This window comes from Terrapene carolina, unplaced genomic scaffold (assembly GCF_002925995.2).
Source record: "Terrapene carolina triunguis isolate 2854851 unplaced genomic scaffold, T_m_triunguis-2.0 Scaffold231, whole genome shotgun sequence".
Classification (NCBI taxonomy): Eukaryota; Metazoa; Chordata; order Testudines; family Emydidae; genus Terrapene; species Terrapene triunguis.
The window spans coordinates 18,197,320-18,209,612 of record NW_020664582.1 but is presented as its reverse complement, the minus strand read 5'-3'; the positions used below and the strand labels follow the sequence as shown (position 1 = coordinate 18,209,612).

The following is a 12,293-nucleotide window of genomic DNA, read 5'->3' as shown; positions in this document are numbered from 1 at the left end:
ATAATCAGCAATTTAGAATTCAAACAAGACACCAGGGTAATGTTCTTAATTCTTATGACAATTGCTCTGGGATCTTTCATGGCCACAGGTGCTCAGGACATGAGTCACCAAATGTACGCAGAACCCTTGAGTCAAAACACTGTCCAACTCCTTGTCTCACTGGACAAATCAGTGAGCTGGCCGCACCTTTTCCTTGTGAACGTCTGGGCTGTAAACAAGTTTCTGGATTTCGATAGCAAAGCTATTGACATGGCTACGTACCACAGCTTTCATTGGTCCCTCTGCAGCACCTCTCAATGGGACCTAGCCACACATTAACAGTCACAGATTATTTATCATAAATCAAACAGCCAACCTACCAGTCGAATGTTGTCTTCTGGGCGGAGCAGGATGAACATGGCCTGCAGGTGCTGCTGGAGATCCCCTGAAGGAGAGAGGGAAAGGTGAGGACACACATAAACACCTTTAGTCACGTCCTACCTCCTGGCATCCCAAACATCCCCTGGGCAGGTGCTGTCCCGGCTGCCGCCAGCTCCACCTGTATCTGCACCAAAGTGACTAGCATCTCTCTGTGTCGTCAGCTCTTTGCTCTGTGCCATTACCGGGCTCTCTGGGCAGACAGGACTTGCACTCTCTGGGTAATGTTTGTCCCTCGAAGACCTGTTCCAGAACACCTCTGAACACTCTATGTCCTAGCCCCATTCTGGTCTTGTGTCCCCCACATCTGGGTTGTCCCATTTACTTCACCCAGCTCAGTGATTGCACTCTGGCTCAGGTGACGTACAATCCACTCCTTTCTTAGAGCAACGCTTTCCCATTTTGGTTCATGTGCCACCCCCAGCTGCCCGCCAAGGATCTCAGGAGAGCCATTAACGTTAGCTGGAAATGCGAGCTACAGGTTTACTGGTGGCACTGAGAAAGGATGCAGGTGCTATCCCAGCTGCTCAATACATTAGAAGCTTGTTAATAAGAAAGGGAGTGGAGTAGCACACATTCCCAAGCCAGCAGGCATTCCCAAACCAAACCCAGATTAATTCCCGGCCTAAATCTATTCCCCTTTGCACCTCCTTGGAGTGAGAATTTGCAGCAGTGCTGCTGCTCAGGACATGGAGAAAGAGGGATGCCTCTCCAGCAAGCACCTCACTCTATGAAATGTCAGTGAGCAGCACAGCCTCCAGCAAGAGACCCGCTCTGCAACAGCCACCTGGAAAAGTCACTTGCAACCCCAGGTGGCAGCTACTGCAGAGGAGCGGGGGTCCATTCTTCCACCCTCTCCTTTCTCATGCAGATGGAAACCTCAGACTAGTTAACCGGCTCCTCAGGGAAGGACAAAGGTTTCAGTGGAGCAAGTGATCAGCACTATAAAGTCTTGTGGACAGTAAAGGTTATGGAAACCTTAGTCCAGCGCCTCCTAGTGACAGCATATTGCACTGCCATGCAGGGAATCTGGGCCCCCAGGTTTCCAAGAAGGCGGGGGCTGGGAGAACTGGGGAAATATTGCACCCGGTCCTTGGGCGAGTATCTTACACTGCTCCGGAACGGCTCCCCATCGCCCGCAGTGCTGAAGAGAGCTAGTGGCAGCATCTGGCCCCCTCCACCAGATGGGACTTGAATACAAGGCTTTGTGGGGGTGGAGAGACACAGGAAGGGGGAGCTTGGAGCTTGCTCCCACCTTACAAATTTCAGCATCTGCAGAGTTGGTCCAAGAGCCTGTCCTAGGACAGCGTTTCATTGGGGCCTCAGCTAGGCAGGAGAAGCTAGGAGACGGTCACTGGAAATGCTGAGTGACTACTACAGGCAGACAGCCCTGGACACAGAGAACAGGGTGAAACTGGCTCATCAATGGGATACACACAGTTCTCTGCACCTTCGTCGTTCCTTCGCTCTCAACACTGCAGACTCCTGGCGGTGCCACCAGGAATCACACGAACTAGCACCAACTGGTTAAGATGACAGCGTTTTCCCCTTGGGAGAGCTCAGAGCGCCAGCAGTTCTACATCTCCCTTGCTCCAGATGGCTCCTGGCAGCACGAGGGCTTCACTCACAGGAAGCATTTAAGAAAGTGAAATACTCTGTGCCCCAAACCTTTTCCAGATCAGATTAGACAAAACTCAGCTACAGCCCCCTAGGGTCTTTAACAATCAGCCACTGTCATGCTGGAGCTGCAAACTGCACCTAGGAGGTGAAGCCCTAGGTATACGCTATTGCTAGCTTCCCTCCCAGCTGCTGATTTCAAGGAAAGACAAAGCAAGTTGCCGAGCAGGTTTCTCTCTCTGGGAGACTCGGAGGGGCCAGTTGGGAAGATATTTTATCCTTCTGATACAGAGGGAGATTTTTTGTATTTCCCCATATTTCCCTGTTGGCCAACAGCCCAATCAACCCTGGTGGAGACTTTAAACTTTACACCAGAGAGAGATACAACATCCCTGGCCAGCTTTGCTTCTCTCCCACGCCCCATGTGAGTGATGCAAACACCAGGTGTTATACACCCCAAAATGCTGAGCAGGACCTGGAATGGGTTACCTAGGGAGGTGGTGGAATCTCCTTCCTTAGAGGTTTTTAAGGTCAGGCTTGACAAAGCCCTGGCTGGGATGATTTAGTTGGGGATTGGTCCTGCTTTGAGCAGGGGTTTGGACTAGATACCTCCTGAGGTCCCTTCCAACCCTGATATTCTATGATTCTATGACCTGGGCAGAGGGGTACACCATGTTACGCCGTTATCGGGCCCTGTCGGGCTGGCACCACTGGCATTTCAAGGGCAGCTACCACATCTCTAACACAACCCCCAGCAGGGCACGGTGGTAACACAGGGATGACTTTGTTTAAACTGGGCTGGCAAGTGGGGTACAAGCTACCAGCCAGGGTGGGAAGTTGGACTTTTCTAACTTTAAGTAGACATATCCCCTTGGGTGTTTACATCTTGGGAAGCCGCGACATCTTTTCTTGGCTCAGTCCGGCCCTGACAGAGTCCAAAAGAATACACAAGATAGCTCCCTTCACACAGTGAATTTTGCCAGGCACCACCTGGCAGCACTCAAGAGGGAGCCATGGGCAGAAGCCAAGTGTGGAAGGCTGTTTTCTTAGCTGGCCAATCTGCCAACTAGTCAATTTCCCCTTTTTGGGGGTGATACTATTAAAAAAGCCATGGGGCTAAGATTAAATATGTCCTGTTGTGAAATAATAAATATCTTGTTTGCGGGGACTCCCACACTCCTGCTGAATGTGGGGGAAGAGGTTAGAAAAGCATTCCTTCTCCATTTCTCTCACGGCCGGGAGAGAAATCTGTTTGCCAGAATTCTGTGTGCACCAGAGGTTAGCAAGCTGTGGTGCTGAGCCAGGCAAAGGCCAAGAACGGAGATGGAGGTTTCGTTTCCATATACTCCTCTCACCACCAGTGGTTGGTTCACAAATTGGAACCATGTTGTGTCCAAGACTGTGCAGCTCAGATCTGTTCTGCCTTGTGTGGTGTAGTTGATTTCACCAGGCAACGATAAAAACAAGTACTACTACTTCATAGACAGGATTCGCCATGTGCACATATATTAAAATATACAAATTTGTGCACAGAATATACAAATAGGGAGGAACTGGTTGAGAATTTGAAAGTGGAAGGCAGCTTGGGTGAAAGTGATCATGAAACGAGAGTGTTCAAGATTCTAAGGAATGGTAGGAGGAAGAACAGCACAATAAAGACAATGGATTTCAAGAAGGCAGACTTCAGCAAACTCGGAGTTGGTAGGTAAGACCCCATGGGAAGCAAGTCTAAGGAGAAAAAATAGAAGACAGTTGGCAGTTTTTCAGAGAGACATTAAGGGCACAAGAGCAAATTATCCCACTGCGTAGGAAAGATAGGAAGTTTGGCAAGAGACCACCCTGGCTTAACCAGGAGATCTTCAATGATCTAAAAATCAAAAAAGAGCCCTACAAAAAGTGGAAACTAGATCAAATTACAAAGGATGAATATAATCAACAACACAAGCATGTAGGGACAGGAACAAAACCCAGGTCAACTGACTCCCGATCTTGTAGGTCACACTGCCTCCTAGAATACAAAATACAATGCTGCAAGTGATCACACCAAAGCAGGTTTGCCCTTGCAGACATTTGACCTCTGTAGACTCCATATTCACTACATGAGTGTTTTCTTACTCAGCCAACTGTACCCCTGATCTAAGAATGTGACCCCTTTGGAAGTCAGCTCTAACACATGGAGTCTGGGCACCAGAGAGCTGTAGTTCTGTTTATGCTACCATTGCCTGATCTATTCTGGCCAGGATCACACCTGAATTCCATCCAGCTGGGATAAAAGGTGGCCCTCTCCACATGGTAAAGCGAATAGAGCATCTGTCAAGCAGACACTTGGGCTGTAACTGTGCAGAGTATTTTGGAGAGTGAAAAAAGAGACAGGTCAAGACATCAGTTCTGAAAGATGCTGGCCCCACTTACATACCACAGACAGATTCACTTAAATCCTCAGCCAAAGAGACTGTCTTTAAACCAATGTTCGGCCCATTCTATTTTCTTTGAAAGGCAGAGGTTTCTTATGCCCCAACCCAGCCTCCCACAGTTCCGCTTCTGCTCCTGCCATGGTTTTGGCCAGGGGGGAGGGGAAAGACAATTTTCTGACTCCTGACTTTGTCCTTAGCAGTGTTAACATTGGCAGTCGGGGCGGGGTGCGTGCGTGCGTGGAGGAGACTCTCCCTGACCATCTCTTTGGTTCGGCAGCTGGGTGACGTTCTAACGACATGCCAGAGCCATGGAAATCATGGCTGGAACCGACTGAAGTCACTCTTTTGGGTGGTCGCTTTTTGGCAAGGACAGAGTTGAATCCAGCCTCTTTGGTTTTTGTCTCTGCCCCAGGTGGAAGTTCAAAGTTCTCAACATTATATGTCCCCTTCCCCCATCAGTGATTGTTTAATGAAGGGGAAAAAAATCGGAGACTCTCTGATGCCTGTAAAGTGCCATCCATGAATCAGCACCATGTACACACTGAGCAACCGTCTTCCCTGCAGCGTTTGGTTTTCGTTATTCAGAGACTGACTTTTCCAACAAAGGATCAAAACAGAAAACAAATCAAGCTTCCAGCAGACAAAGAGGGTGGAATTCTGACTCGCTTCATATTATTCATTCTGTACACGAGTCTATCTGAATAAGAGACACATTAACAGACTCCGAATGCTTCCCACCACCACTTAGAATTAGAAGGAGGTCTTTATTTTTGCTGTCAGTAAACAAGCTGTTTACAGACCAGGGAGAGCAGTTACTCATCCCAGATTATCCCAGGGTTTGGACGTTATGCACCAATCTTTGCACATGGACCCCAATACAAAGGTTATTGAATATATTAATAATGCAGGACATCATCCTTTGGGGCAGACGCATTTGCACTAATGCACTTTCAATAACGTTACTGGATGGGAAGAGTTTGCACCCTTTGCAATTCAGCTGTTTATGTAGAACCAGTGACCACATGGACGTGCCGTCACGATCGCTTCAATAAATCCCCACTTTGGTGAAAAGACAGACTGAGCGCTTTGGATTTTGTTGGGAAGGGATTGCTGCATTCACGTTTATATTACTGGGACCCTTAGGTCTACCAAAATGACGTGTAGCAGCCTCGAGAGACGAATGTCTGAGATGAAAGCCAAGAGCTGCACTAACATGGCTTTTGGTGGGTTGGCACCGAATCCCGAAGAGGAGAATTTAGGGGACCGGGCAGTCAGGAAAGTCTGGGCTGTCAGATGTAAACAGAGGCGGTGTATTTACCTGCATGCTTGTTGCGCCTGTTGTTGATTTTGGGGGTAGAGGACCCATTTCCTCGGGGCAGGAAGAGAGCCGCACCTTTCACAGTGAGGAAGCTTTCGCTGATGCTGCAAGGGAAAGAAAACTAATGAGCCAGTAGAAAGGAGAGAAAGCACCGTGACAAACAAGGGCCCTGGACAGGGAAGATACTTAGACCCAAACCATGGTGCTGGTGAAGGACAATTAGTTTCTTTCCCCTCTAGAAATACATTCATGCTCTGAACCCTGCAGTAAGTGAGTCGTGTGTGTAGGGCTATTGAGAGCAACGGTACATAAAGCAGCTGGGGCATTGCCCTAAGAGGTGTTTTTGATTTGGAAACCTAGACGTCTGGTAGACATTTCCACATGGCAATATGTATATCAATGCTTGAAATCCATAATGTAATGGATCTGGCTAATCCTATGCTTTGTTGTTCAGAGAGATAGCTGATGCCCCATAGCAACAGATGCCTTGCTTTGTAGTTAGCTGAAGGACCATCAGTCCGTCCAACAGATTAATGGACCATAAAACTCTATTGTCTGATGATTCGTATGATAATTGGCTCATGAAGAGACTCAAATAAATTAAAAGCAAAACCATAATGCTGTTACTTTAAGACACCTTTCATTGGCTTGACTTTGCCCTTAAATCAAGTGACATGAAGACTGAAGTGCACTGCTGAAATAGCTACACAGATCACCGAGACACTCTTCTGAAAAAGATTTTACATTAAGAAAACTAAGTAGCTTTCTTTTTTAAAACATACGCCTGTTGTAGTTCATTGAGGAAAACATGATTCTTAGCACAACTCGGCTGGGATTAAGTCATCCTGTTACACAGAGCTTGGGGCACCTGTTTTACTCTGAACTGAAAGGGGAAAACCACACAAACATTAAAAAGTAGTAAATCCAAAACGACAACGCTAGAGTAACAGGATGAACTATGCACGTTCTAGACAGGATATGAGTCCCTGCCATTGTGCACAACAGCTCCATGCCTTCCATGAGAAACCAGCTCGCTGGGTTCGTTCACCCACGAGACTAATAGCCTCTTTACACGCCTTTCTCAAGTTAAATACGACAGTTTACTGTTCCCCTCTCAAAGGCTGAGTTAATGAAACGGAAGTTAGAAACAGCACAAAACCCCTCCACATATTTGAGGAAAATGAAAAGTTACAAGAAATGGATAAAAGCTAACCTATGCCAAGTTAACACCCTTCGCACATACTTCCTTTTCACAAACGTGGCCAGATCAAACGGCTGTCTTAGCAATCTGATTCACAAAAGCATTTAAGCACATGCGTACAGTTAAGCACATGCTTAAGCCCCATTGAAGAAAAAGGCTTTGTAGAGAATTCAGTTGTCACCCAGTAGTCAATGGGACCAGCATGTGCACAAGCGCTTTCCTGAACGGAGGCCTTATTGCTGGATATCCTGACTGCTTTGCAAGAGTAAGTTTCAGTCACGAAAAACCTTCTTGTATCTGCTCTAACTCCACACACTCCCATGGGAAGAGTGGATTGCCCCTGCCCTGGAATGGCACCCGAAATGGGAACGCTCTTTGTAGACACATCTCGAGGGAGCCCTCGAGCCCAGAGCTCCTCCCCCGCGCTGCGCTTTTTTACCCTGGCAGTTGTACACTTCCCCAGAGGCCTTTTCCATTTAGCCCGTGACTTGCCAGCTCTTTGGTGCACTGGTCCAACACACCAGAATTTCAAAAGGAAGAAAAATTCTTCCTAGATCAAAAAGGATCAAGAATCGTTATTGTGCTAAATTAAGATGCATCACTGGGCATGCGGACCAGATGTTTTCTCTGGAGAAAACACAGGCCCTCAGAACCTCCCAGGACAAGAATTTTAGCCAACAGCTCCCCTGGCACCATGTGACAATTATGTTCTCTGCAAAGCCTTTAGGCTACGCAGTGCCTTGAAGTTCACTTTGGACATACCAAGAAAATGTTCAGTTATCTTGAAACCACTTATTTTGTGGAATCCTCCTGCCGGGCCTCACTTCCCCATAACTACATTTTTTCCAGTCTGTATTGGCTTCATGCTTCACAGAAGCATGTTTCTGATTTTGCCACTAGAAGAACAGGTTGCTGGACAAGGCTGCTGACCCACCAGCTAGAGATCGTGCGGATAAAGCACAGTTCTCTGCTATGCTGAGCCACTCCATCCAACGAGATTATAGGGGAACAAAAGCTAACGACAAAGGAATTACTTCCCCCTTTCCTCTGCAGCTTCCTCTCAAAAGGACTGACACTAGAAATACGTGAAACGGGCACAGCCAGTCTTCTCAGCCACCACTTAACCCGCACAGCCAGCCACTGATATTGGCCTCCCACTCCACCTGTTTCCCCAGAAGGTTGACATAACATGACCATTTATGAAGATACTTTTAGGGGATTAAGACGAACGCGCGTGGAGGGCTGGGCAGCTTAAACACTGAATTAAAATCTATTTGCTTATATGGTTCAGCCATATTGGTATTAGTCTTCCAGGGATGAGAACGTTCTGTGCCCATCTTCTCCAGCCCTTGTCTATTCTATAGTCCCATGTTCTGTACAGTATGAACAGGGATTCTTGAGGGGAGAAGGGCGGTTGGTATTTATCGCTGGGGGGAAACAGGCGGAAAAGGAACACAGAGTTCAGCATGTTTACTTGATACCATTAAAATATGTTTTCTGGCATTTCTAGTTCTTACTCCTCTGGGGCTGGTGCCTGCCTGAACCAGAGGGGCGCTGCAGAACTACAGGTATGGAGATCAGGTGTGCCACTGTCCTTCAGACGGTTTGCCACCTGAATGATTTTTGTGCAGTTGGGGTCAGTGTTTCGGGACACCTAGCAGCCTGCTAAGTCGGCGAGAGCTGGAGCGTTAATCAGAGGTGCTGCAAGGGCCAAGGAGACGTGTGCATGTCTCAGAAGGGAATATAGTCTCCAGTCGGAGAGGCAGAAAGCAGGTTTTTAAGAATGTGGAAAAACGGATCGGTCCTGTGCAGCAGGCAGATCAAGAAACCAGAACCAAGCAGCCGACAGGGCAGGCATCAGTGAAGGTAACCACCATCAGCCAGCGTTCACACACACAGCACAGGAGCAGGGGGCGTGGGAGGGGCGAAGAGCCACAAGCATGCGTGGGGTCTCTTGCCACACCGTGACAGACAGGCTATGGAGACGCAATGGCTGAGCGAGGAAGGCACATTACTCTCAATCAGCAATCAGCACGCCCTGTATTGCTCCCTCTACCTGCCATTTGAAGATAAGGCCGTGTGCACTACAGCTGCCAGCTGAGCGGTGGGGGGGTTTGCTGCCCTGGTGTTTGTTTTGAATTACCTTCAGAGTATTTTTCTCCAGTGCATTCCCATGCTGGGGTGGAGAGAAAGGCATGCTGGGTACGGCCTTCAAATACATCAGATGTGAAAAGTAAATTCATTGACCTGAGTGTCTCAGTTTCCTTGGCCTTTCTGCCAGGGCGATACAATAATAGTTACAGTAGCAGAGTCATTTGCCATTTAAACTAGGGTGTGCCCCACCCCCAGCTTCCAGCATCACCTGCTTCCTCCTGCAGTGAGGTCACAATGCTAAATGCATGACATCATAATGGAATCCAGTGTCACGCACAGACACCAAACACGGGGCAATGACTTTCCTAAGGCTCCAAGCAGTGAGAGAAGCTGGGGTTGAAAGGAAAGAGCCCTTAGCAAAGAAAATTAACCTCAAACTACCTGGCTTCATTGACATTCTCTTGGGAGAAGTGGGCCCCACTTTAAAGATGCAAAGGCAATTCTTTTGATTTGCCACCCTGCGCACACCTCACAACGGCAGAGCGCTCCCACGCTGGCTCCAATCTGTTCTGCGTGACGGCCACTTTCATGTGCAGCCCCAAGCTCTCCAAAGCAGAGATTACACCAAGTCCAACCCTGGTGCTTACCGTTATAAATACACTCCCCATAAGAAGACACAAGGTTGAGGCCATAGACCCCGATGACCTAGGAATTTAGCAAGTGGGTAAGACGTGTGTGAACACGAAAATAAGACAAAAGAAGGTACAGTGGGATTGTAGACGTGTAGAATAGAGCACAGAGCAATTCTTCCACTGAATAGGACTGTTTTTCCAGCTCCCTGCTGATAGCCCTTGATGTGTTGTGTGCCGGGTGGTGCACACTGACACCTGTACATGTGGTTTAAATCCAGTTTAATGGAACATCCCAGAACTCCTTCTTGGATCTGCAGCCTAAATCAATGACTTCCGGTACTGGAGCAGCCACAAATTGCAACAACTAAATGACTCTCACATAGGACGAAGATGTGCCCTCCGAGGGGGACAATCCCACCCTCCCGGTGCCCAAAACCCAACCCCTAGGTTTCACTGCAAGGAAGGCAAAAAATCCAGCCTGCTTCAGCCAATCTGGTTGTTTGGGGAAACATCCCTGCCCAGCCACAAGCCACAAGAATCTGCAGTGACTTAGATAAGGGAGGGAGGGAGGGCTGAGTGCTGGAAACCAGCAAACCGGAAGTGGCCCTGAGTACAGGGCTCCAAATCTCATGCCAGATGCCCCGAGAGCTCCAGCTCACCCCGGAATGTGGGGGTGGGAATCTCGAGGGACCTGGCCCGTCCTGGCCTCTTTGCCCTCACCTATCCCGGAGCCACCAAACTCACCCCTCACCGGGCTTGGGGCCCTCAATGCAGTTCGTTTTTAAATAGGATGCCAGACACGCAGCCAGCCACCACTCACAGGCCACACAAAACCCTACTTCTCCCTGCCTGAGACGACGCCCGAGATGCTCGGTGTTATTCATTCCTTACACGTGCCAGCTGGCCACGACTCCAAATACACCGCTAAGGAGAGCCACATGTTTTCACCATACTGCAAACAGGTATTTAGTGCTTCTAGAGAACTTTCCATTTCCAAAGCACTTTGCCCACACTCCTGGCCATCTGACTGGGACACCAGAACATCTCGTACGGCTTCTTCTGCTGGCCCCACTTCGTCTCCCCAGCACAAAACATTGTGAAATGTGTCTTTATGGATGGTGCTTTAAAAAGGAAAACAACTGCTCTAAAGCAGAGTTAGGCAGACACCTGAGCTGCTTCTGGCAACTCTAATGCCAATAAACACTTCATGAGGCTATTGTGAGCTGGAGGAGAGCTCTCCAGACAGTCCTGCTTATTCATCAGAGCAGCTTCCTTCCGGCGGGCTTTGTCTGGACCAGCCCTTAGCCAGGCACTTACCAAAGCCGCCCACCTCACGGAGGACTGAAACAGCCACTCTGAAAGGTGCAGCCGATAGGTGGCAGAGGGAAGAATTCCCCTCCCCCCCTATGGCGGCGAGCGTTCTGAACCAAGCTGCTCTGCAAAAGACAAAGCCCCCAGCCTCCGTCAGCTCGCTAACCACGAGTGCCGTGGGGCAGAGTCAGGAAGGGGACCTGCGTGACGGTTTATTGGAAGAAGAGCTTATTGTTCAAAGATCCTTTTCTAAAAACGGGGATTCCAGATATTTTATATTTGAACCACCACCACCCCCGATCCCGTGTTTATAGCAAAATGCCAAGTTTCTTTGCTAGTCTATGACATCATTCGCTTGGACTCTGCAGAAATGGTTTGGAAACTGTGGCCAATATGGAGAGCAACTGCCCTGCAAGACAAGAGGCTGCCCTTCTATTTCTGTGCCAAGTCAGGGGTAGCTGTAGGTCATCCTGACAATGGAGTTATGCTGTAACCATGGAGGCCTGGAAGCTGCCGAGCAAGAGCAGATTTCCCTAAAGGCCATCTCTGGGGGGACAGCACCGCCTGGCAGGAGTCCGTGGCCAGGGCTGATGAGCTGGATCCATATTGCTGGAGCAGTGCCTGGTGCAAGCAGCTATTTCCAGGTAGTTTGTGCTGCAGGGCTGCCCCACGCACAGGGCTGCCCCACGCACAGGGCTGCCCCACGCAGCTCCAGAGGGAGGCAGTTCGGATTGTTAGAGAAGGGAGGTAGAAAGCTAGAGGCACTGACAAAGCAAAAGAGGCGAGTCCCAGCGCGTTTACAGCTCCCCACCAGAAGCGAAACAGCCTGCAAGTTAGCATACATGTTCCTGAGTGAGAGCATTCAGCAGACAAAGCACTGCACAGGGGTCCCGGTATCGGACACAGAGTATCCACGAAGCTGTGTGAACAGACAGGACTGACACAAGGTGGGACAGGGACATGAAGGCACTTGACCTAGCTCACATTCTAGGCACTGGAAGGGTCAGGAAGGGACTTCCAGGTCCCCTGACTCCCAGTCAACTGCCCTAGTAGCAGACCATGCTTTCCGCTCAGAAGAGCTCCGTGGACTAGCACTCCACCAACGGCTAGAAAGAGCAGCAAGCATCAATCCCGAGCCCCTTCCCAAGGCTGCGGAGCTAGAAAGACAGGGCAATGCGGGACCGCACACAGCAGGGTGGTGCAATGTACCCGAACGAAGAGAACTGCACATTGAAAGTGTGACACTGGGTGCAGAAGAAATGCAACGCGTTACAAAGGGAAGCAGGACC

General features: G+C 49.1%; 1 protein-coding gene across 1 annotated transcript in view; it reads right to left on the bottom strand.

Moving 5' to 3' along the window:
* SSH2 (slingshot protein phosphatase 2) overlaps positions 1 to 12,293 on the bottom strand; it is a 59,478-nt gene that overhangs the window by 30,015 nt on the left and 17,170 nt on the right. The window contains exons 2-3 of the mRNA XM_024218498.3: positions 5,767 to 5,870; positions 360 to 424 (exon numbers count right to left, since the gene is read on the bottom strand). Coding sequence (XP_024074266.1) covers positions 360 to 398 — 39 coding nt within the window. The 5' untranslated portion in view covers positions 399 to 424; positions 5,767 to 5,870. The remainder of the gene's footprint in view (positions 1 to 359; positions 425 to 5,766; positions 5,871 to 12,293) is intronic.